We start from the raw sequence: 21,758 nt of genomic DNA on the forward strand, positions 1-21,758 counted from the left end.
ACTGCTGAGGGTTTAGTAGAATCACTAATTTTATAATTGCTGCATTGTCACTCTAGCAAGCCCTAGTTTAGGAGAGTGGGTAGCACATTTGGCAGGAAATTCAACAAAGTGCATGCCATCCTCTGGTTCCTGATATCATTTACTCCTGTGGAGGTAGGTGACTTAAAGAACAATGGAAACTTTCATCAACTGAGATCTGTACTCAACTGCAGGGGCCTCCTGTGGGTTTCCTGGAAAATGAACAAAGATTGAGGCCATCATGATATGCTACCTCCCTTAATCCAGCAACCTTGCTCTAGAACCTGAGCCACAGCTCATTTGACTATGTAGACATGAATAACCATTTTAACCCGAACACTCCCTTCAAGATGTCACAAGATGTCAGTTTGAAATAACACTTCCATAAAATGTTTGGTCAGTGGCATCTTTGAAATGTCAAGAGATTGTTGTTCATGGCCATATGTGCTGATTGTGATTATGGCATTTAAAGGTAAACATTAAATGTCCCTCTCAAGTTATATGCAACATTTTCCAACCCAAACTCTATATTTATGTAACATGTATCAAAAGCTTACATATCAGGCACATAGCATCCGTGAACTAAGGATGCTGGAACATCTGTTTATCTCTCTCTCTCTCTTTCTCTCTCTCTGTTCCTCCCTCCCTCTCCTGAAAGGCTGGGCTGGATGGGACTGATCTCTAGTCATTGTATTCATAAGAGTGTCTATTACATTTCATATAAACATGGTGGAGCATGAAAAGAACGACTGTCTTTTGAAAACTCTACTGAGACAGTTTTTCTTTCTGTTTCATTTGCTGATAATCAAGGCAGCAGTGTACATGAACATATATGCATTTATACCAGTGTGCACTCCATGTTTGAATAACTCAGTACAGCTCTCCAGAAAAGCATGATAACATGTTTTGTATCGCTTCTCTCTAGTATCTACTTGAATCTAAATGTTCACTGAAGTATAGATAAGGAACCAAAGCCTAAGCCCTCATCAAAAGTTGGTGGAAGAGTCCTTTCTAGAACTTGAATCGCCTGACTTTTCTACCACTCACTCTTCCTCGGCAGTATGGTAATTTCCCATTTAGCAAAAAATATACTGTGTGGGAAGCATCACATCGTCTGGTGTTTTTGAAGCTCCAGTAAAATGAGTCACTGCACCATCATAGGAAAAACCTTGAAATCTTTCTCTTTAGGGCTAAGAGGAACGCCTCATTATGTAACTTTCAAATTCTCCAAAGGGCTGTTGAGCTCTGGAAGACAAGATTAATGCAGGTAAAAATTGCATTGGTAATATGAAACAAAAACAGTATAAAGAGGAATGTTAGGCATTGATGCCATATCTCTTGGGCCATGCAGGTTTTCACTACTGGAAACATATGCCCATGAAAATTCCATATGACGGATGCTAATATATCAAAGCCTGGAGATTTAGACTGCCTTGTCTCCTTTGATTCTGGCCTTAAATGTAATATGCATGTGTCTCTTTTGATAACTTTGAAGAAACACTGAGTCCCAGGAAAAGCTTTTCAGTTATTTTCCCCAACACTCTCAACTGTCACAGAAGGACTGCTGGTTTTTTGATAAAGCCAAATAAAAATCTCTTTCTTCTAGTCTCAAGTTATACTAAGAATTAAGGCAGAAAATCAAAATATTAGCTTTATTATTTATAAAGACTAGTTGGAGAACATGGTGGAGGTAAGCTGTGTGCCTTCCAACACTGTACCCCACAATTACAGTTATACAAACACGGGTACCGCTGTACAGTTGCAGGATTGGCCCATGGAGCTTGGCACTTCAAGCTCTATGGAATAAATCAGAGCATGTTTTCCACAGGAAGAAGGCTGCCAGGAGCCAGCCAGAAGGTCCCATTCATAAGCAGGTCTCCCAAGAACCCAGAGAAGTCCTTTATTTGGAGTCAAGGACACAATTCTAACATGGCTCCCTTAAGGCAGAAGGAAGTATTAGGAATGGTAATCTACTCCTGATAAAGACTGTTGATAATGCAGTCTTTAAAAGTGTGCTCTGTGCATGATTTTATTCTATAGTTTAGATGAGTGATACCTTATTTATTTATTTATTTATGGCCAGTTTCTACATAGAGAAGCTAAATTTGCAGTGCATGGTAGACAGTGATATGCTGAACAGAGCCTTCATCTTTCTTTCTCTACCCCCCCCCCCTGCCCAGACATGGTTTCTCTGTGTGGCCCTGGATATCCTGGAACCTGTTCTGTAGATCAGGCTGGTCTTGAACTCATAGAGATCTTTCTGGCTCTGTCTCCTGAGTGCTGGGATTAAAGGCATGTACTACCACCAACCAGCCAGAGCCTCCATCTTAAGAATGAATTTATCAGTCATTACTGGAGATGCTGGTAGCTGACAGCTTACAATCCAAGTCCCAAGTATGGAGATTGATCTAGTCACAAGCCATATCCAATGGTTGTGTTCTATGCTGGGGGGATAAAGACCTGTCGTGTTGCCCCACTGGGACAGTTCTGCACATTCTATAGCTTGCTGGAGGCTTGGGTTGAGTCTCTATGACAAACGCTGAAGCCCACCCTCCCTCATGATCCTATCCTTCTTTCTTTAACCCATCAAGCAACATCAAAACATCACCCTTCCTCGTGCCATAAATTACTAGCCCCTAAAACATGACCTAAAACAGCATATTAGAAAAGCAAAGGTTTTCGATTCAAAAGTATTTCTGCATGTAATAATCACAAAGATAAAAAATGTTGGCTTTTAACCACCAAAACAAAATGAACATTCAACAAAGGAAACACAGTCTAGGTGCTGATGAAGGTTACTTGGTAATATACAACTAAAACTTGTCAGATGCAGCGTGACAGCTTCCCAGAAGGCTATTTGCAGTTTGTGAGGTTTCTCTGTGTAATAAAATCAGTTTTAACTATCCAAGCTCACTTCTAGAAAAACTACTGCACAGGTAAGACTTTTCTCATATCTGTTCTTTGATTGGGTTTTGATCTGATGGCATATGGTTTAAACGTAACTTAAAATGTTTGTTTCACTATGGTTAAAAAAAAGTCACTGAAGAGTTAAGAGATGTATTTGTACTTGACACTAGTCATAAGTATTACAAGCAATCCTGGATGAAAATGAAATGTTATTTTTAACAGTAGTTACATTTTTGTTTCCAACCTACATGCAGGCCCTGGCCTCCCCATTTCCACCCTCCATGATGGCCGAACAGACCAAGGTACTCTCTCGCCTCATTAGATACCTTGAGTTCTCTACCACTTCAGAGGGCAGGATAGTTGGCCCAACTTGAAAGGAGGAATTGTAATACCATGGTATCATCGTGAAGCTTATTATTCCACAGATTCAGATGCTGTTTGCATTAAACCTGATCACATGAAGCTTGGTACTACTTACTGGCAGTGGGAATGTGACATGATAGAAATCACAGAATCGAGATCAGTTCTCTCTTGCCCCTTGCCTTCTAAAACCACAGAAGATTAGGATCAGACAGGATGTTTACACATCTTTTTTCTCCTCAAAAGACAAAAAAAAAAAAAAAAAAAAAAATTCCTTCTTTTCAAGGAGTATCTTTTTCTTCTTCCCCTCCTCCTCCCTCCTTCTTTTACTGCATACTGGTCAGAAATTCTAGACATTACTTCTCTGATTCAGTTCAGGGCAGAGGTGATTATCACGCCAGTACTTTTGTTTGTTTCGCCTTGTGTTAACAGCTGTATCACAATGTTGCCATGTGTGAAAGCCTTGGAATTTGGGGAAACTTTCCGTTTTTGACTGCTGTCATCAGAGTTCTCCTCTACCTCGAATTTGTGATAGTGGTTAAAATAGTTCACAGTTCAAAGATGGCAATAACTCGACAGGGTTATAACTGGTATTCTTCCTATTGGCTCTCCATCTGGTTGGCCATTAAACACCAAAAGATTGGAGTTGCTGGACAGCAGGCATGATGTGGGACAAGCGATGTTTTCTCCCTTCAGCACTCTGCCTGCAGCTGTCCCTGGACAGCCTTGCTGACAGTCGGGACACTACTTGGGGATTTGTTTTGTGTCAGTTCAATGGTTCAAGAATAGGCGAAAATGAAGTCATGAGAAAAGGCTAGGGATTCTGAGGCAGGACAGTGGATTTACTTTCATTTTGAAGTTATTTTAACCTTGTTTGATTAAACAAAAGGTTAAATGTGTTAATTAGACATATTCCACTTTCAGGGAACAGCATCTTTGTTTTTAATTTTTTTTATTTTATATAACCAAGTCCATTTAAATGAAAACAAACATTTATAGACAACATTTGGGAATTTGGACGTCGTACTTTCCAAACTACTTCCTGCTGGTAAGGGGCGCTGTCATAGGGAACAGCATCTTAAAGCAATACTACTTTCAAGTTCTGAAGTTTTTGTTTTAATGGAAATCTCCATAGATATTTAAAGTTAATTTTATCATCACTCTAAAATATAACTCTACTTCCTCTCCTCCATAAAATGAATTTCTATATCCTAGCATTTTTTTTCTTGATGTTCTTGTTATATTCCAGGCAGATACTAATCTTTTTAATGCTTTTTGAAGTATTACACCACTCTCCATATACATCATATATATTTTTATATTTTCTAATTCAAGAAACCACTCAAATTCCTTTAGAGAACAGATCTGCCAACTTGTCTAATGAGAACAGTATTCTTTTTCACTGTATTAGTAATTTTTCTCATTGTTCCAACAGAGTCCCTATAAGAAGCATAATAGCAGGAACCTAAGGCAGCTAGCTGGTCATGTGACACCTGCAGTCAGGGAGCAGAGAAAGGCCAAGAATGGGGACAGGGATAGTCCACTCTCTCAGTGACTCACTTCTGGAAAGCTTCCACCTCCTGAACATGCTACAACCTTCCAAAACAGTGCAAGGTTGCCACTCACTGAAGAGCAAATGTTCAAACATATGAGCCTATAGGGTGAAACATGTCCAAACGATATCGTATGCTTATCAAAAATACAAATTCTCAGAGACTCCAGTCCACTCCACATAACTATTTTATTGCATATCCTGTGACTACATTTTAGTTATTTTAAACCCACTATTCTTTTCATTTTGTACCAGCCATCTTTATTTGACAAATACTGAAGTCTTACATTATACTAGGTATTATTTCTCTACAATGATGGATGCCAGATTGGCCATCATTCCTGCCCACGAGGAGACTTGAGATTAATGGCAGGCAACAGTGAGATAGTGAAATGTAGGGCTAAGAGAAAGGAAATGTAGGAAATGTTTTCTAATGGCATTCATTATACCTGAGATTCTTGAATACAAAGAATGGTGATGCTGTTTGGATGATTGGCTTAGTGAGTGAATTGAAATGCTTGCTTTTTTCACTCACAAAGTACTGACTTTGAGGAGAGGATGAAAGTAGCTTTGCTATTGAGTTTAAAGTGCTCATAGGATGTGCAAGTCAAACTAGTTGGCCTATAGTAATTTGATTTTGGGATTGGAATGTCAAAGCACAGTTGTACTGAAGGTGATCATGAAGAAGTTGTTAGTTTATTGAGAACTTGGTGTCTGTGGGCTTGGGAGTTGATGAGATGGTAAGTTACTAAAAAGTGAGCCTTGAGCAAAACCCTTCAGAATGCCTTTACTGAAGAAGTGAAAACAAAGCCTGTTAAGGAGATCAAGGAGAAAAATAGGAGATAAATAGCCTTGAAATGGGACTAGGGAAGGTAGAGAAAACAGAGTCTCAATAAGACACTGGTACACAAATGACGAAGATACAATGGCAACTACTTCTAGGGCAGTTTCCAGAGAACAGTGGAGGTACTGACAAGATTAAAGTGAGGTTGGACCTGCATAGGACATTAGTGGGTATTTTCTGTGTTTGTTTGTTTGTTTGTTTGTTTGTTTTGGCACACATCTTTGTAGAGGGTAGAAAGGTTGTATATTAGCTAGTAACAATGTTTTCTTTAGAAGGTAAGTATTTGTTGAAGGTTGATTAAAGAAATTACGAGGCTAATAGGGGTTAGAGAATGCTAGGCAAAGTACATGATATATATCTGTAACCTCAACATGAGAGAGAGAGATGATCAAAAGTTTCAGACTATCTATATATACATAGCCTGCACAATAAAAGGCCTAAGAAATAAAATAAGAAAGTTCCTGAGAAATTGGGAAGCGTGGGGGTCCAGAAATACATGAAGAGATTAATCTCTTGTCATGGGGAAAAAAAAGAAGAGCTTGCTGGTAGTTTTATGAAGGTTTGAAAGCCTTAGGGAAAACAATGGGCTTCATTCTCCTTTCAAAGAGGAAAGTCGTTTGAAAGCAGCAGATTATATTTGAATCAGATACTATGGAAACCCTGAAGAGTTGACACTTAACATTGAGAATGCATTTGAAGTTACTTGCTTTGGGCGTTGCTGGTTCTCATTAAACCCAGTAACTGAATGACCTCACAGCTTTTCCACAGATTCTTCACAAAATTTAATTAATATGAAAACCAACATTTTTATATGGCAAACAAATATCAAATATACAATCTATCACTTTTAAAATTCAATTCAGTTCTGTCATAATAAAGTATCTACAAAATTATATTGTATGGATTCCATATCTGACACGAGACCCTCAGGAGGCTGGATAAGTGAAGTAAGTATACAAGGGTAAGTGAAAGGAAGAAAGATATTGTCCAGACTGTACCTCCTCTTACAAACTAATGGCAGATGCTGTACAGCCCCATAGAGAAGTCCACATGTCCCTTCTCACTCTTGCCATAGCCTAGGAATACTATTTGTGTTTTAAGTAAAACAACTTGTTCACTATTCATAAGAATACCACTCTAACTACAGGAGTATTGATTAGCTTTTAAATTAAACCTGGCACTTCATTAAGTTTTAAAATGTAAAAGCTCAATAATTAACAACAGAATGCCAATAAAGTTTTTAAAAAATCATACAATATGGTAACACCTTCTGCTTCCAGTACCAGTGGTCAGATAACAGAAATAGTAACCAATTAGTGCATCACCCACAGAATTCACTTCTTCCGGGAGAATTCAGAGGGAGAGTTATAGACTATAGACCAAGCTAACTTCAAGCTCACTGCTGTGTGAACCAAGCTGGCCTTGAATTCACAGAGATCCTTCTGTCTCAGCCTCCCAAACACTGAAACTATAGGCAGGATCCAGCATGCCTGAATATAAACAACAGCTTTTAGATTGTTTTTCAAGTATGAGACAGAACAATACTATTTATTGTCCTTTGAGGAAGATATAGGACAGTTTTTAGAGAATGATTTTGAAAGAATTATGTACACAGTAATTTGTTATCAAAACAGAGATATTTCTGTATTAATCAAATATATCAGAAAAAGGTCAATATACATATAAAAATCTCAGAAACAATGTTTAACTCCTCACACTGAATACATTAGGTTTGCAGTTTTATCCCCATTTCACCTAGATGAGTCAATAATCTGGTTATTCTATTTCCTCCATTTAGTCAACTTTTAAAGAAATATCACCTATTCAGATACATGGCTTCAAATTGAAAAAGTACAGTTGCATATGGAAAAACAAGTTCAAAATCGCACTGTTACTTTTATGTTTCTGCTCAAAATGCTACAAATGGACTGTTTGTTTGTTTTGATTGGCTGGTTCATTTTTTGAAACAGGGTTTCCTCTGTGTAGCCCTGACTTTCCTGTAACTCACTCTGTAGACCAGACTGGCCTGTAACTCACAAAGATTTTCATGCCTCTATTTCCTTAGAGCTGAGATTAAAGGCATGAGCCACCACTGCCCAGCAAAATATTGAAAATGCTAGGGACTATAAGGATCACTGAAGGACACTGATAGAAATGTGATGTTCTCAGACACGGACATATACACTAACAGCTGCCTTATGACTGCCCATATCAAGCACCTTAAAAAACCTTGGTCACTTCAGTGTCATTCATACAAGCTGAAGGAATTTAAAGAATTATTCATGTAAATAGTAGTAACTAATGATGAACATTATATTTTTTTAAAGAAATACAAATATTGGAAGAAAACAAAGAATTGGAAAATGCTCTGAGAAATATCCAGCTGCCTACAGAGGAAATTAAGAAGCTAGAAGACAGTGAAATTAGTAAGATCTTTTAAAGACTTCTCACATGTAGATGTGAAAGGGAACACTTCTCTCACTTAAAAAATTTTACTGAGTAAATGTTACAGTCCAACCCATGCGACATAAGCTCTCATTTAAAATAACATTTCTGAAACAATATTTAGTTTTGTTAAACATTATCCTATGATTATGCATACAGTTGATCATCTCCTTTGTAGCTACCTCTCAACACTGACATTTTAGTGTTGAGGTTATCTCATTGGAATTTTAGAATACATGACTCTAGAATAAAAAGTATTTCAAGATTTATAGTCATTTGAAAAGTAGACCTGGAATATGTAATAAAGTCAATTTAAAATGTGCTCTTAATTCTTAATGATTTAAGTTGCTATGGGTTGCTTTTATGATGCGTATTGTTAAAGAAAACAGATGATAGCATACATGTGATGGAGTAATTATTCTCTCTTTCTGTTTTCGAAGCTTTATGGTACAAGATGATTCTTCCTCCTCAGTTTGACAGATCAAAAAAGTACCCTTTGTTGATCCAAGTGTACGTAATGTTTTCCTCTGTGTAAAAAACTATTTACTGGAAATATGTTGGGTGAAATACACGTTTATGAAATAGAATGAACCATTCTCCTTGGTAACAGTTCCTATTGATGCTGTTTTTATATATTCCCCCAACTAATCAGAGTAAATAAAATATGGTTATTTAAAATAGATCTAGGGAGTTCTGAGATTTGAGATGGACTTGCCTGCATTTGTTGTGTTGAAAATCCCTGGGATGGCAAATTGCCGAATGTGTCAGAATACCTTTGAGATAGAGAGATTGCAGCCAAAAAAAAAAAAAAATAGTGTAAATCATCTTAACATCTTATGTAATTGAGTTAGAAATGAAATAAAGGAATGGAATACATTTAGTGGAATCACACCCAAAATCAGTGCTGACCTACACACAATTTGCTTAAAACACCATGTATTTTTTTAGTATATCTTATGTCTGCTTTTAGCAAGTGGCAGGTGGCAGAAATGACGAAAAACCCACACATATTCCTTGAAATGCCAACCCTAGATGTATCCGTTTTGGGGAATAGGAGAGGCTGTGTCCCAAAACAACTTCCTTGTAGCAAACCTCTGGGGAAGCCTGGTCTCCTCCTGATTTGGAGCCAGCTCTAATGCCACTGATATCAGAATTTTCATCACATAATTGGTCTGGGAATTGCCAAAGTCAGTGCTGAACTGATGCGGGAAACTGGATTTTATAAAGAATTCAGAAATTATTTTTTTATTTTCCTTTAGGTATGGTGGTCCCTGCAGCCAGAGTGTAAAGTCTGTATTTGCTGTTCAATGGATAACTTATCTTGCAAGTAAGGAGGGGATAGTCGTTGCCTTGGTAGATGGTCGAGGCACTGCTTTCCAAGGTGACAAATTCCTGTATGCAGTGTACCGAAAGCTGGGTGTGTATGAAGTTGAAGACCAGATCACAGCTGTCAGGTGAGCACCTTGCCATCAAACTGCCCACACACAACGAATGTCGCACAATCACTACTGTAGTTCATAACGGGGACCCTGAACATGGCAGCTGTGTCCTGCCACTGAGCTATACTCCTAATCTTGTTTTCAACTCCTAATGACTTCATTCTTTTTTCCTGACTTGGAAAATAATATTATTATTGGTTCTAAAGGGATCTTTTGGGCCAAATTTGGGGAAAGTTTTTCATAGAAAATGGCTAATAAAAATGAAAAAAAAAAAACTCTGGGTAGATATGAGACATTCCAATGCACTTTTATTATTATTACTATGGTTCATATTTGGAAAAGTGAAAAGAAAAATATTATATAACTTGAGTGATAATCTTCAGTAAATCAAATGTCTGAATGCATTCAATCATTGTTAGTCTTACTCTTTAGAGATGGTTCAGATCTTCATCACACTATGTGTCCTAGGTATTGGGAGCCCATTATCTTTCTTGAACCTAAAAGGATGTTATCAGTAAAACTACTACTGCATTGAGGATACTGTACAGTATTCCCCTGGACTCCAATTGCTATAGTGTGAATAGGTGAAGCTGGGCTATCTGACTTGTTGCATTCATAAATGCAGATGACTTTGTACATGCAACAACTTATGGCAAAACACTGATTCCACAAATAAAGGCTATTTAGAATATTCAATGGAATATTTCCTGTATCCTCTTATTGCTATTGTTATTAGCAATATTGGTCAACATATACAACAAAGATTATATTTCACAGCTAGGATATAGGCCCAGACAGTACTTTTTTGCATTTCTAACTTTAATCAAGGCAGAAAAGTTTAGATTCATATGCAGCTAATTTTAAGAATAGAAAGGCAATCATGACTCATGAATTGCAATGTTTCTTCCATTCAGTGAATAGTCATTTATGCACAGACAAAATATATTCAGTTAAAGTAGCCAATTGTGATAAAATGTAGTAAATTAGTGATTAAATTGTTAAACAACATCCAAATCTATAATTAACCCCTCACTGTTTGGAGGCTGCATGACTCTCACTGATCCAGACTTTTGACATTTTACTACTAATTTATTTGGAAGAACTTTGTCCAGTGGAGAAATGGTTCAAAACAAGCTCCACTGGAGTAGCAGAGAACTTGGTATTTTGCTTTTGAATGTTTGTTTCAGTTGCAGTACTGGAAGCTAAGCCCAAGACCTTGTAAGTATTAAGCAATCACTTACCCACTGAGCTAAATCCTCAGCTTAGATTTTTTTCAGGCTTTGATGTGCCCTGTCAAAAGTAAGAACATATTTGTCAGCCTTCTAACTTTGGGTATTTTGTGAGAGGTGCATCTTGGGTCTTGTCTGCTAATATTTAAAGCTCTGCAAAACACCAAGGAAATATAAACCAAAGACTTCCCAAAGGCACAGAGGTAAAAATTACAAATCATTGTTTCTTCATCAACTGTTCCCTAAGGTTGATTGGCCTAGAAGGTGTTTGTTTTGTCTTTAGCTTAAAATAATCATAATAATACAGTCCACCAAAACCAACATATGTCACAGTATTTAATGCATTGATTTACCATCACAAATACAGTACTCAGCCAGATATGAATTCTTAATTTCCTCTATTGAAGGAGTAAAAGCATAGTCTTCAGCCCATGCAAGGATCTTAATGAAAGTTGTTATTCCTAGCATTCAATATAGAGATTACAGAGCAATAATTTTTACCTTCTATAAATTTTGTATTAATACCAACTTGTCTTTAGTACTTAATTACAGCTGTGCCAGAGGTACAGGTGGCCATTATCTTTACCTGATTTTTTTTTCTAGAACGGAATCTAAAGTAAACTTTCCTCATATAGGGCAAGCATACAGCCACCCATATGCTCTTAACAATGGCATCTCAAATTTTAATACATGCCGCCATACTACATTCTGCACAAAACGGCACAACTCGCAGTCCTTGCATTAAATGCATTTACAATTGGATAAACATGGATAAATGGTCTGTGCTCTAAGGGGACAGCACTACTTGTAGATGGAACTTGTAGCAAGTTCCTTAGTGAACAGAGTGGCTACATGACCCATTCAGGCAACACATGAAACAGTGGAGAGAATACCAGGACAGGCCTTGGCTTGGTTCAAAATCTCTGTTCCATGAAGAGGCCTTGAACCCGGTCCCTAAAAAGGAAAAGTTAAAAAGAAAGAGAATAATGATTAACCTGAGGATGATCACCTCCATATCTCTCTAAGAATTGTTTTAGGACTCACACACCAAACACCGTACCCAAGGAAATGGATTTGTAGGCCCTTGACTGTCACCGTTAAATCATCCCAGCAATGAAATTGTTTTCCTTGAGTCTCTTATAAAATTTAACATAGGTAAATTTTATACATGTGGACAGAAAACCATGCATATGTGTTTGAAACAGCAGTAGATACTAGTCAAGCTAAGCTAATAAATGTAAACAAAATGGAAAGTTGAGGAAGAACAGGTCAACCTAGTAGCTTGTCTGTGAGTAAGAATGCCTCTAAGGAGACAGATGGTTGTGAGTTCACAAGTGCTGGTGAAAAAGCAACACAAGTTCCCCAGGCTCCTTGCAAAATGCCACATATAAGAAAATTGTAAAATTTCAGAGCTTGTAGGGTCAGCTCCACACATTTGGAGTCTGTTCGGCATTGTTTATATACTCGTAGTTCTAATTTTATGGAATTTAAGAGCCAATGGTGAAGAATTACATGAGGAAAAATATATTATTACACAGGTAGTGTCAAAAGGAAATTTCTCAAGTAGTGTAATTGATCACTAGGATTTGAGACAACCTTAGCCGAGAGTCATTTTTAATGTGGAAAAAAAAAATCTAGCTCAGTTCAATCTCTAAGATGAGAGAAGCATCTTCTGCTTTTGTTACAACCACTGTGTTGATTAAACCATATTATCAGGTCTTTCTGATAACCTTCCAGGAAGCTTTTCAGATTTTGGAAGTGAAATTTATTGAGCCTTGTTGATCTCAAAGGGTTGGTATTATCTAGCTAACCTTTAACCTATTCCTGCCACATTAAGTGTTAATGTTTCATTTCCATGTTAAGCACTACACTATCATTTCCTGCAAATGTCATCCTTTCAGAATACACCTAGGAAGGGCGTGGATAAGAATTTCCTGCCCCCATGTGTCACCTGTTATTTGTTTTGTGCCCCAGATGCAAGGCAGTATGATTGTTAGCTTCTGGGAGATCATAAAATCGTGAGCGGTTTTATGGCTCAGTACCGTCTTCCAACACCAGTAGCGAGACTTTTTTTTTTTTTTTTTTAACAAGAAAGTATACCTTCTAGACCCTCATTTGGATCTCAAAATCTATGGAAGAATGGCTGAAGGGCCATATATTTTTGCATATTCGCTTTCCCTTGATCTGCTTCCACACAGGTAGCAATTTTCCATTCGCTACTCTGTTTCTTCCCTGTACATTCAGTGTCCTTCAGAATTCGTGTCGGGTAAGCTGTGACTAACCGGGCCTCTTCCCATCTGTTTGTCCCGGGCATTTGCCCAACTCCTCAATGCGTCAGAAACGTGCATGCTGAGTCGATGTAATGAGAGATATGGTTGCTATAAAATCCCTTTAAATGACTCTACGGAGCTAGCCAGAGGTAGAGCGATAGCACAGTATATCTAAAGTCCTGGGTTCAGTCCCCAGCACAACAAAACAAAAGGAGAAATGTCATTATTCAACTACAAGAAGCACTTGTGTTCTACTTCAGGAGAAATGGCAAGGAAGCCATTACTAGAAACTGGAGGCCACACAGCACTATTTTCTGGGGCTGCCTCACCTACTGTGGTGTTCTCTAGACCCCGCCCACTCCCATCACACCCTTCCCTCTTGCTTCTTCTCTCTGCTTCTAAAGTTTCCTTGAGACTTTATCAGAGGTACAAGTGACTGGCATACGTTGTTTTGTGTTGTCTAGAGGAGTCTCAGAACTTTGAAAGGTTTTCTTATAGTCCATTATTCCCAAGGAAAAGAATATTTTCAAAAGGTTTCGCAAATGTGATGGAGCCAAGCGAATCATTTCAGCCTTTTAAAGGACACACATAAATGTCCATACCATGGAAAATTGGGGGCTCCTGTTTATGAATGGCAAGAGAATCGATGTTTTATTTTTCCTCTGAGCAGGGCTTAAAATCAAAATGGTGGTCATCAAACACTAAGTAAATAAGGGGATACAAATTTAATAAAAACTAAACAGCAAGGAAACAAAAGTCCTTTCCAAGACCCAACAATTTGGAAATTTGGTGCTACTCAGTGAAGCCATTGTGTTCTCATGAGGGCAGGCTTTGATAAGAGGACTCAGACACTGAGGCTGAGGGCACCGGGATCACTACAGATGAAGAAGAGATCCTAAGGTGATCCTTTTATTCTCTGCAGAAAACATGATAATATTATTTTAATTATTTGTAAACGCAGCCTTGTTATACATGTGTTTAAACAAAGAAATGAAGCGCTTCTATTAAATCTTTGGATTAAATATGCTTGTGTAATGAAGTAAATGTCATGTGTACACAATTAAAATTCTAAAAATTTGTTTCTTTCACTTTAGAAAATTCATAGAAATGGGTTTCATTGATGAAAAAAGAATAGCCATATGGGGCTGGGTAAGTTGCTTTATAAGTTCCTGCCTGTTACTCAGTTTGGTAATCCTCGTTTTCTGAAGTGTTTGCTTTGAAGGTTTTTCATGAAATGTCAGTGTTGCAACATAATTTAATCTGTCAATAGAAACAGTCAATTTGGATAATATCAGCTCTGAAGTGGTGCTTTCAAATGTTTTGTTCCTGTCTTTAATTCAGTTTCTTCTTTGTATGACAAATGAACTCATAATTGACACATTTTTACTTAACTTTTGATGCTAAATTATAGTGTACTAAACTGAACTATGCCTATCAAAGACTGCCTTTCTGATTTTGGGTTTAATATTTATTGCATGTCTTATATTTCATTTTAGTGAAAAGCTGAGCTAAGGTTTGAAATTATAGGAACTTTCAGTGTAGGAACTGTTTAATAGACAGGGTAGTCCTACCTGGGCTGTTAGGTATTTTTCTCTTTGGGGACTACCAGATTCTCCTAGTAGAACCAATGTGAACTTCTGCTAATTTGAAGAGAAGCATTCTTTGGCTATTGCTCATGTAGATGACACTCCCCCACGTTTGAGGACTGATGTTATTTATTGAAAATAAACACAAAAATAAGTGGAAGAAGTTATCTATTGTGGGTGGTGAAGTCACTGGACACTCTAGAGAAATACTGAAGAGAGTTTAGGTTTACCCATTATAAAGTAAGATAATTACACTCCAAAGAAGTTTCTCTGCTTCAGTTTTTGGTCTGAATTTGTACATTTGAAAGTCAATTTTCAGCCAGTTGTGCTTGGGTTGTTTTTCTTGGCTGTTTCCACTGAAAGGGGACTGCACAAGGTGGAGGGAATGAAACACAACACTGAAAAGAATTTGTAGGATTCAGCTCAACTCTCAGCTCAATGACCAGAAGAAGGTCTGTTAGGAATTTGGAGAAAGTTGTTATTTCAAGCCATTTGGTTCTTCTCAAAACTATCAGATGTTACATATCTAAACAGAGTGAGATTCAAAGGCATAGAAAGAAGAGAAATATTTTTGTAGGGAAATATTTCAGATAAGACCTTTCTTACCATCCATTTTTTTTTGTGAAATTCCTGAAGTAAATCTTGGACAGAGTTTCATTTTAAGCAAATAATGTGTATAATCATTAACATTTTGCTTAGAGCTATGCTTTGATTTTGCTGTGGGACTCTGAGGAACGATAAGCTGGAACTTTCCATTTCATTTATAGAATATGGTTATATGTTGGTTTAGTAGAGACTCCTTTATGTGGGATGATTGAAAACCCACACATCACCCATCAGTCATGTCAGCCAGAATACTTCCATAACAGACTCATCCCATGTTGGATCATGTAAATGCCATCAAAAGAAATAGTGCATTAGTCTCCTTGCACTGCTTACTCTCTCGCGTGGCAGTGGTCATGAAGCCAAATGTGAGAGCAGGTTTGAAAGAATAAAGCAATGAGGGGATTGCCAATGCCTGCCATGATTAAGTAGACCCTAATCAGCTGGAGGAAGCATGGTGCAAAAAGACAACCCCATTCTTATTAACCCATATGTCTGATCTCTGACTCATCCATCCCTTCCTTCATCCTTGTAAATGATCATTATATCTCAACTAGATACTGTGTTAAGCAATTTATTTTATTTTTTCTGACATAGTCTCATGCATCTCAGCTTAACTTTCCAACTAGCTATATATCTGAGAATTACCTAGAGTTTCTGATCCTCCTGACTCCATCTCCCAAGTACTGGGATGACAGACATGCACTGCTTTTCCCAATTCTATGTGCTATTAGATATCTAACTTGTTCTTCTCATGTGCTAATTAAGCCCTATACTAACAGAGCCACTTCCTCAGCTTTCATGCTAGGTTGTTTATGGATCAAAGGATGATTAGTTACACTTTTGACTGTCTTATGGTGTAATAGAGTAGAAAAACAATGGTTTATCAAGAGATATAACTCATTGTACAAACAACAGAGAGAAAAGTGGTTAATTGTGGTTGTGAGAGCTAATAGAGATGTTAGAAATGAGTCAGTGTCTTTGATAGCCAAAACTAGCTTAGTAAATGGCCATTCCAGAATGTAAAGACTACATTTATCCTGGTGTTGATAAAGAAGTATGTGTGAGTTGGTTAGGAATACGTTAAACTTTGAAAGTCTAAAGATTCATGAAGAAAACTTTGAGATATGGCAGGAAATTACAAGGACCTACTAGGACACATGAAGGGGACTGTGTTTGGCTTTTTGCATTCTGTCTCTCTGTGATCCTCAGTCTATAAGTTCTTTAAATGTTAGTATGTTCCTGAGTGGCCTTAATACTCAGAAACTCCTTAGGTCATTGGAGCAAACTCTGTGATTTCAAAGATGATGATGGTTGGCCATTCACATCCACTTTTCTTCTGAGTCTTATATTTCAGTTGCTTACCAGTCATCTCTCCTTCAGGTGACTTTCATGGGCCTCAGACTTCATTTACTACAAACTAACCTTAAAGCAAGACTTCATCATCACTGAAGACATTCATCTACTGAGTCATCTAAATTAAAATACTCAGAAGAATTACTTCCTACCTTTAAGCTATCCCTGAGCACCATGTTCTCTTGATCAGTAAATTCTCTTTCCACTTCTAACAGCTAAGTAGCTACTGCCCTTCCCAATGACCTTGCTTGATTTCAATCTCTTCAAGAACCACTAAACCAGAACTTTTCAAATAAGCATCACCCAGACAGCTGGTTAAAACAGTTTCTAGATCCTTCTACCACAGTCTTCTCAGGCTCAGAGTCTGCCTTTCTGACCAGATTCTATGCTGATGCTTTTGGTCTATGATCTCAGATAATAGTTTCTAATTAAGTTATTTTAATTGTTTCTTAACTTTCAAATTCGGTCAGGTCTCACAAACTGCAATGTTGTTTAAAAGGTTGTCATTCTAAGAATATATATATAAAATCTTTGGTACTTTTCACCCTTTGTTAATCTCTCTCATTTCCTGCCATCTTCCTCCAAAACCCACCCTCCCAACAAGCCCACATCATACTTGTATGCCCTTTGGGGTGTTTTTGTTTTTTGCTTTTTGACTCACTGATTTTTATTTTTATTAAGGTTGCCAGCATAAGCATGAGTTATGAGCCAAGTATTTACTAGGATATAACATGGGCAATATTTCAGTACTTGTACCACTAAATAAAATGGCTCCCCTCTTCCAGAAATTATTAACTCCCAATCATCCCACAGAGGGTAAGGTTTCATGAATCCCTTTCCATGTATGCTGAAATATTGAAAGACCCAGTCCTGTAAAAATCTTGTTCAGGTTAACCACAGTTACTTTGAGTCCATTAGCACAATGTCCATATCAGAAACTTATCCTCATCCTTGGTCTCTTAAATTTTTTCCATCTTCTCATCCAGTCTACAGTGTTCTGTGAGCCTTGAAGAAAGTGGTGTAAATGGCACTTGGTGTCCTTACTCTCAGGACTTGTGAATCTCCACATTAACTATTTCTCATTCCCAAAGTAAACCTCTATGACAAAACATGGAGAACAGTGCTAATTTGTGGGTATAAACATCATTTTAGAAGTGAAGTCAGATAACTTGTCCATTTAGCAAGACAAAGGTCACAGAATCCACCCTTTGACCCTCTTAACCACATTCTCTTGAGCAGGTCTAGAGAGTGGAGTGATCCTCAAGTCAAATCAGAAGATTGTTAATTCCATAATAGCCATTCCTCTATTGTGCCAGAGGCACATATTACCTAGCAGGTCATTGTTACAGTGAAGCACAACTTTTAACACATTATATTTCTACTTATATATTCTTCAGGGTTCTACTGTGCCTACAATAGGAATAAAGAATACACAGCTTACAAATGCAAGTTCCTTGGCAACCTCACTCCTGCTACTTTTTCAACCTTTCTTCTTCCAAGTTTTATAAGTATCCAAACAATGGTTGTGCTTTGCTGTTCCTATATTTTATAAATTTCCTAGCAATACATCCATATACTTCCTCCATTCCTCACCTTTTCCCTTCTCTAAAGCAGAAAACTACTTGCTGCTAAAGATCCAGCTGAACACAACAACTTTTAGGTTTCAGTAGCTCTTTGTACTCTTCTTATAGTAATTGGCATGCTTTATCAGGCTATTGAGTTTTCCTACAAGTATTTGGGCTACTCAAGAGAATGGATTATATCTCTTTTTATCTCAGATTTCTTTTCTCAAATGTTTGGCAAAATATGAAGCCATGTCAAGCATCTCTAATACTGCTTAGGCTGAATTTAATCCTATACCTTAATGTTCTCCCACAATTTGTCCCATTCATATTAAGAGATTTCTATTTCAGGAAAATGATTCTATGGTTTAACAGTTTGTGAAATAGATGTTTATTTAGAATAATGTATTTTGGACCCATGAAAGAATAGTAAAAAAAAACTGTTAATTAAAAAAGTCTTTTTATTCCACAATTATTTATTTCTTCTCTTTCCATAAACACATATTAACAGTGTGAAAACACAGACATCTCTGTGAGAAGTGCTGTTTTCCTTAGTAAGACCACTGTATTGGTGTCTTGGAAATATAATGTCATAGAATAAAAGATGGTCTGAGGATAGAAAGGGAGTAGAATGTTAGGCACAAATTGCAAAGGCCTGCAGTTAGCCAGAGAGGCAGGAATTAGAGCCTATTGGAAACTGCAGATGTGAATGAAGAAGATAGTAAAAATAATCACAGTGGCCTCTCGGGTGTTAATGTTCCATATCAGGAAGGAGGACATTTTTTCCTGTGCAATAGTAGGTATTTCAATAGCCTGTCAAATAAGTCATGCCCAAACCTAGCAAATGCTATTTACAATTAGTTTGTAAATAAGCTTCAAATCCTTCATTTTCTTTCAAGATATGGATTCTTTTAAATGGGAAAGAAGCATTTTCAACAACACTTTTCATTAACTGAATCATATAACCAAGGATTTATAGCCCTCATTTTATGTGGTTGCTGTATATCTGCTGTCTCCATCATGGCATTTAAAAATGCCTGTTCATTTAGTGACTCTTGATGGGAAGATTTTGTCCTTGGGAGGCTTAACAATACTTAGAGACATTTTAGGTCTTTACTCTGGAGAAAGGCTATTGGCATATGTGATAGAGAACAGGGTAAAGTTTAAATGCTCAACACTGCTCAAGAAAGCCCATAGCATCAATAGTGTTCAAATCATCAGAGTCAATAAAAAAGGTGAAGCAATTATTCTTACTGTTCAGGAGCAGGGAGAGGCTTGCCTAAACTATTAGAAAAAGAAGCTACATTTTGAGGCTTTGCTTTGTTAGTATAGACCTAGCCAGGTGGTGTTGAATAAGCATCAGTTCATTATTTAATCTTAGTTCCTTTCTCTTGCAGTAACTAATTATAAGCAATGTGAATTGCTATGTGAGAACGATGTAAATGTAGAATGAATACACTTCTAATGAGAGACCATGTTAGACTATATTATTCCTGCCAGAAGACGTTGCCCTGGTGTAGGAAGACAGGAAATGTCATGGGTTGCTAAGACAGACGGGCCTTCTACACTTGACCCCCAACTCTGGTTTTTTACTGACTCCGCAGCCACTGTAAATTCACTCTGAGCTACAGCTACTCCATTATGAAATGCATCAACAATTTCTTCCTGTGGTCACTGTGTGGATTGAAGAAGATAAGAAGGCAATCATATTTTCAGTAAATACATACTTTATCCCTCCTGTATTTAAGGTCATTTTTTTCAGTATTGAGAATAGATCCATAAGCAAAATAAACAAAAGTATCTACTCATGAAGTTGAAGAATAGTGGAGGCGAAACTAAGAAAGGCAAATAAGTACAATACAAAATGTTGAGGGATGGTAAGGGATATCTTAAAAACACAAAATAAAACAAGAAAGGAGAGTAGTGAAGGGCTAAAGCGCTTGCATGATTCGAAACAAGACCACTCTAGAGGTCTATGGAAGTGACATTTGGGTTAAGACATGAAGAAGAGAAACAAGGCACGAGGACCAGAACTTTCTGGGGAAAGAGCTGTCCAGGCAAGAAGTCACAGCATTTGCAAATGTCCTGAGGCCAGACCCTGTTTCCAGAGTTCAAGAAAAAAAGAGATCCAAGGAACAAAGTGGGAGAAAGGAGAGGCTTGGTGGGAGCAGTGGATAGGTAAGGAACCTCAAAGAGCATCAGCATTGCAGTGAACTCCTGGGCCAGATAAGTGTTAGCTAGTTATTGTTATTGTTGGTAGGAAAAATGTCCCAATGTATATGATAGCTTAAATAAGAACATACGTAGCCCTGTTTTAAAATTCGGTGCCCTTCCAGGAATGATTTTAAAAGCATCCCTCATTTAAACAAAATGGCAAGGCATCTAAGTGCAAAGGACACAATTCTAGAATTCTCTTGGCCAATCTGCTCTGTAGGTTCTTTTCTTACAGCGGCCACCCACTCTGCCTAGGAGCCCCACTCCTGAGATAGCAGAGAAAGTCAGTGTGGGTTTTTTTTCTCCCCTCTCCTTTTCTACAATAGGAATAGCTTTTCCAAGCTACCCGGCACTTAAGGTACAAACTTCTCTTGCCATGCTGTGGATAATTTTGCTATCACTAATTCCTAGAAAATATTTGTATTCTACCTTAAAACAGAAAAAAAAATCTACTTAAACATGGTGCTATAAAAACAAATTCTGAGTTAGTACATATTAATAATGTCTAAGGTTCTGAACACAAACATTTGAGAAGATTTCGATATGTAGCAGGAATTTCAATGTCATGCCATACTATGCTCTGGAACACAGAGAGGAGAGGCCACGCCCAATGTTATTATTTTAGTAAATATTCTTTTCCAATAAAATCATAAACAATGGTGTTTAATGAAGCTTTCAGGTTTACTCTACTGTCATTTGAAATTGAAATTAAAATGGGAGGAACCTCTGTCCAACTAGGAGCAGTTCTTGCTGTCCTACTAATTAAAGCAAATTATTCTCATAAGAGAACTTTCAAATCGTATAGAAAATTTCACTTACTGAAGTGATTTCAAAACCCAAATGTTCCTTCTGCTTTTAAAGTATATTTTCCCCTATTAAAACCTAGTTCTCCTCCAAATATAATAGAAAAGAGGCCATGGTATAATTGGAGTAGCCTATTTTATTCTGTGTTTTGCAGCCAAAGGCCCTCAATAAAATTCCCCAAATATGGAAACATAAAACCACAAACTACTTAGAGGATTCTTCATTTAACTGTCAAATTCAACAAGATTCTTAGCTAGTCTTCCACTCCTTGTATTTCGTGGATTAAGAATGGGCCCATTTGCTCCTCTTTGCTCCCCCTACTTTTCTCTAAAGACTAACATCTTTGCATGACTGCAGGGAAAAGTTGCAAGGTCCCATGTGATATGGGCAGGTGTCCCTGCATCAAGGCACATAAAAGGACAAAAGATGACTTTCTAATCTTCAGTGAGTTGGTTTTAGTCCATATCCCAAAGGACCACTTAATCCATACTCCCAGGGGTAGCATCTCTCCCAAGCATATCTGTACAGGCAAGATTTACTTTCCAAGAGGAAATAAAACCCCCTGATGA

The 21,758-nt window shown here is 37.4% G+C and overlaps 1 protein-coding gene across 1 annotated transcript in view; it reads left to right on the plus strand.

Moving 5' to 3' along the window:
- The window catches only part of Fap (fibroblast activation protein alpha), a 50,851-nt gene that overhangs the window by 24,510 nt on the left and 4,583 nt on the right, over positions 1 to 21,758 (plus strand). The window contains exons 14-18 of the mRNA XM_051184578.1: positions 3,180 to 3,227; positions 8,009 to 8,107; positions 8,567 to 8,636; positions 9,386 to 9,580; positions 14,159 to 14,213. Coding sequence (XP_051040535.1) covers positions 3,180 to 3,227; positions 8,009 to 8,107; positions 8,567 to 8,636; positions 9,386 to 9,580; positions 14,159 to 14,213 — 467 coding nt within the window. The remainder of the gene's footprint in view (positions 1 to 3,179; positions 3,228 to 8,008; positions 8,108 to 8,566; positions 8,637 to 9,385; positions 9,581 to 14,158; positions 14,214 to 21,758) is intronic.

Source organism: Phodopus roborovskii, unplaced genomic scaffold, assembly GCF_943737965.1.
Source record: "Phodopus roborovskii unplaced genomic scaffold, PHOROB, whole genome shotgun sequence".
NCBI classification, from domain to species: Eukaryota; Metazoa; Chordata; class Mammalia; order Rodentia; family Cricetidae; genus Phodopus; species Phodopus roborovskii.